At 56.1% G+C, this 2570-nt stretch overlaps 1 protein-coding gene across 1 annotated transcript; it reads left to right on the plus strand.

The window, feature by feature from the left end:
• The first annotated feature begins 1182 nt into the window (after positions 1–1182).
• Positions 1183–1811, plus strand: LOC123037291 (serine/arginine-rich splicing factor RS2Z32-like). The gene is made up of 2 exons (XM_044457355.1): positions 1183–1583; positions 1676–1811. The coding sequence occupies exons 1-2, from the start codon at positions 1183–1185 to the stop codon at positions 1809–1811; spliced, it is 537 nt and encodes a 178-aa protein (XP_044313290.1).
• The last annotated feature ends 759 nt before the right edge of the window (positions 1812–2570 follow it).

Here is a 2570-nt window from a genome sequence, read left to right on the forward strand (position 1 = left end):
TCCAATTACGATCTCCGATCGAAGGTTCTTCCGGCCGAGGAAGAGGAGAAATTGTGGTCCACCGATTTAGATGAGGTTGCCGGGGCCGAACAGCCACGGATATCGATGGGACTGCCAAGGACTCTGTTGGGTCGTCTTCATCAGGAGCTGCGCAGGGAACTTCAGATGGGAACAGATCCCACACAACATCAAGTTCTGGAGCAAGTGAGCTCGGAGGCGTTTCTGGACAACGCGGCGAAATCGGCTGTAAACGTTGCATTGGCCCAGGCTGCAGAGACCCATCGAAAGGCTCAGGAGTCCGACGTCAGCCAGTCCTTAAGGGATGAAATCCGAGGTGGGTTCCTGGAAATGATGAAGCTGATGAACGAGGTGTTAAGGCCTGTTGCTCAGCGGCCGCAGCTTCCACAGGGGAACAATACCGATCAGCAGCAACATCCGGGTTGGACGGACACGGCGGCACCACAGGCTCCAAGTCTGGTCCAGAAGGGGCAATTCCAAAGACGGCACCATCAGCAAGTACGATTGGCTCCCGTCCACCCCCACCAAAGGTTCCACCTAAGCCGCCTAGAAGGCCCTTGGAGTCGTTTCCGGTGGAGAGCAGCAGTCCAGGATATCCTCTGGATAGCGAACGAGGGCTACGCAACGAGCCTCGAAATTGGCACTTCGAGGACCGGAGGGCTTCCGATTTCCGCGAGGAGCCTCGTTTATATGCCAATACAGGGCTAGGTGGCGGCAGCCAACAGGTTCGCATTGGCTCCGGTCGGCTGGGGCGTTACTTTTGATGGCGAGGACGAGCGAAACTCGGTGGAGGATTTCCTGTTCCGGCTCGAGTTCCTGCAGCGGCAGTACCAGTGCCCTTGGCAGGAAGTGCTTCGCCATTTCCATGTGCTGCTAACCGGACGGGCACGCGAGTGGTATTGGGTCCACGTGCGTCACTGCAGGGTGGAAAGATGGCCACAGCTGCGTGCCGCGCTGATGGACAGGTTCCGAGGCCACCAGACGGAGCACGATCGGATGCATCAGCTTCTGTAGAGGGAGCAGCAGCCGGGAGAAGCCGTGGAGGACTATGTCCATGCGATGCAGCAGCTAGCTTCTCGCCTAAAAAAACCACTGTCAGAGCGACAGATGGTAAAAATAATTAAAAAGGGCTTGAGAGAGGGTATTGCAAGATTTGTTTACGCAATGGATGTGATGACTGTGGACCAGTTAAGGGAAGAGTGCTGCGAGGTGGAGCGCAATTTTGGACGACGAGGACGCGCGGCCTATGCGCACCCGATGCGTTATCATCCGGCGGAGAAGGCCAGGGTTTGCGAGGCAGCTGGTCCCGACACTGCAGAGGATTCCCAGTGGCAGGTGGAGGCGTTACAAGCCAAGACCCGAAATCCGTTCCGAGCGGGCTGCTGGAATTGCGGAGCCGTAGACCACGGGTTCCGTGACTGCACGGCAACAGAGCGGCGCCTGTTCTGCTACCGATGCGGAAGGCCAGACACCGTGTCTCCGAAATGTCCGGATTGCGCGGAAAACGGTCGGCTGGGCGATCCGAGGGCGGGAGGGATGCGCCCAGACAAGAGTCCCGCGAAGAAGTAAATGTTCTAGGACTAAAAGAAGGTTTAGTATGTAGGAGTAGTAATAAGAACATATTAAAATACTTACCTTATGAGGAAAGGATGCGCAGGTACTTGGAGGCCAGGAATCGGATCTTCTCCAACCATCAATTGAGCGGGATGAGATTGGTGTCTCGGAAAGTCCAGAAGGCCAGGGATCGATTCCGGAAGAGACGAGCGAGGAGGCTGAAGTGGTTGCCGCTGTGAAGCGCAGTGGAACGGGAGACCCTCGACCATTCGCTGATGTCCGGATCCTGACCCAACAGCTGTCTGGATTATTGGACACTGGAGCGAGTGTCAGCCTGCTGGGTAAAGGTTGTAGGGAGCTGGTCGAAGCTTTGGATGTGCCAATCCAGAAGTACCTATCCGTGGTCCGAACGGCGTCTGGAGAGGACCGCTCGATTATAGGACGCGTCGAGCTACCTGTGGAGTACAGAGGACAGATAAAGCGGATCCTGTTCTATGTATGTCCATACCTGGAGCAGGAAGCCTATTTCGGAGTGGACTTCTGGCAGGCGTTTGACTTGGCTCCAGCGGTGATAGGCCCCAGCAACCCGGAAAGCGTCAAGGCAGACGAAATCCACGCTAGGGATATTGAGCACTACGCCGAAAAGGAAGATGACGACGAGGAGAAACCGGATCCCAAATCATGGACCTTATCCGAGGCCGACGCACGACAGCTCGCGGAGATCCAGGAGGTGTTTCTCACATTCGAGAAGGATGGTCTGGGAACGACCAATTTGGAAAGGCACACGATCGAGCTGATTGAGGGAGCCAAGGTCTTCAAGGATCGGCCTTATCCCATGTCTCCAGCGAAGCAGAAGGTTGTCGAGGATGAGGTGGACAAGATGCTAGCGCTCGGAGTCATCGAGGAGAGCATGAGCCCGTGGAGCAACCGGACGACGGTAGTGTCGAGGCCTGGGAAAGATCGGTTCTGCTTAGACGCGCGCAAATTGAACGATTTGA

Source organism: Drosophila rhopaloa, unplaced genomic scaffold (assembly GCF_018152115.1).
Source record: "Drosophila rhopaloa isolate 14029-0021.01 unplaced genomic scaffold, ASM1815211v1 contig_155, whole genome shotgun sequence".
In the NCBI taxonomy this organism is placed as follows: domain Eukaryota; kingdom Metazoa; phylum Arthropoda; class Insecta; order Diptera; family Drosophilidae; genus Drosophila; species Drosophila rhopaloa.

Bases quoted from the DNA above. Each gene is read 5' to 3' on its own strand.
- LOC123037291 (XM_044457355.1), top strand. From the start codon at position 1,183: ATGGATGTGATGACTGTGGACCAGTTAAGGGAAGAGTGCTGCGAGGTG. The intron at 1,584-1,675 runs GTAAATGTTCTA...AAGGATGCGCAG, and splicing joins GACAAGAGTCCCGCGAAGAA to GTACTTGGAGGCCAGGAATC.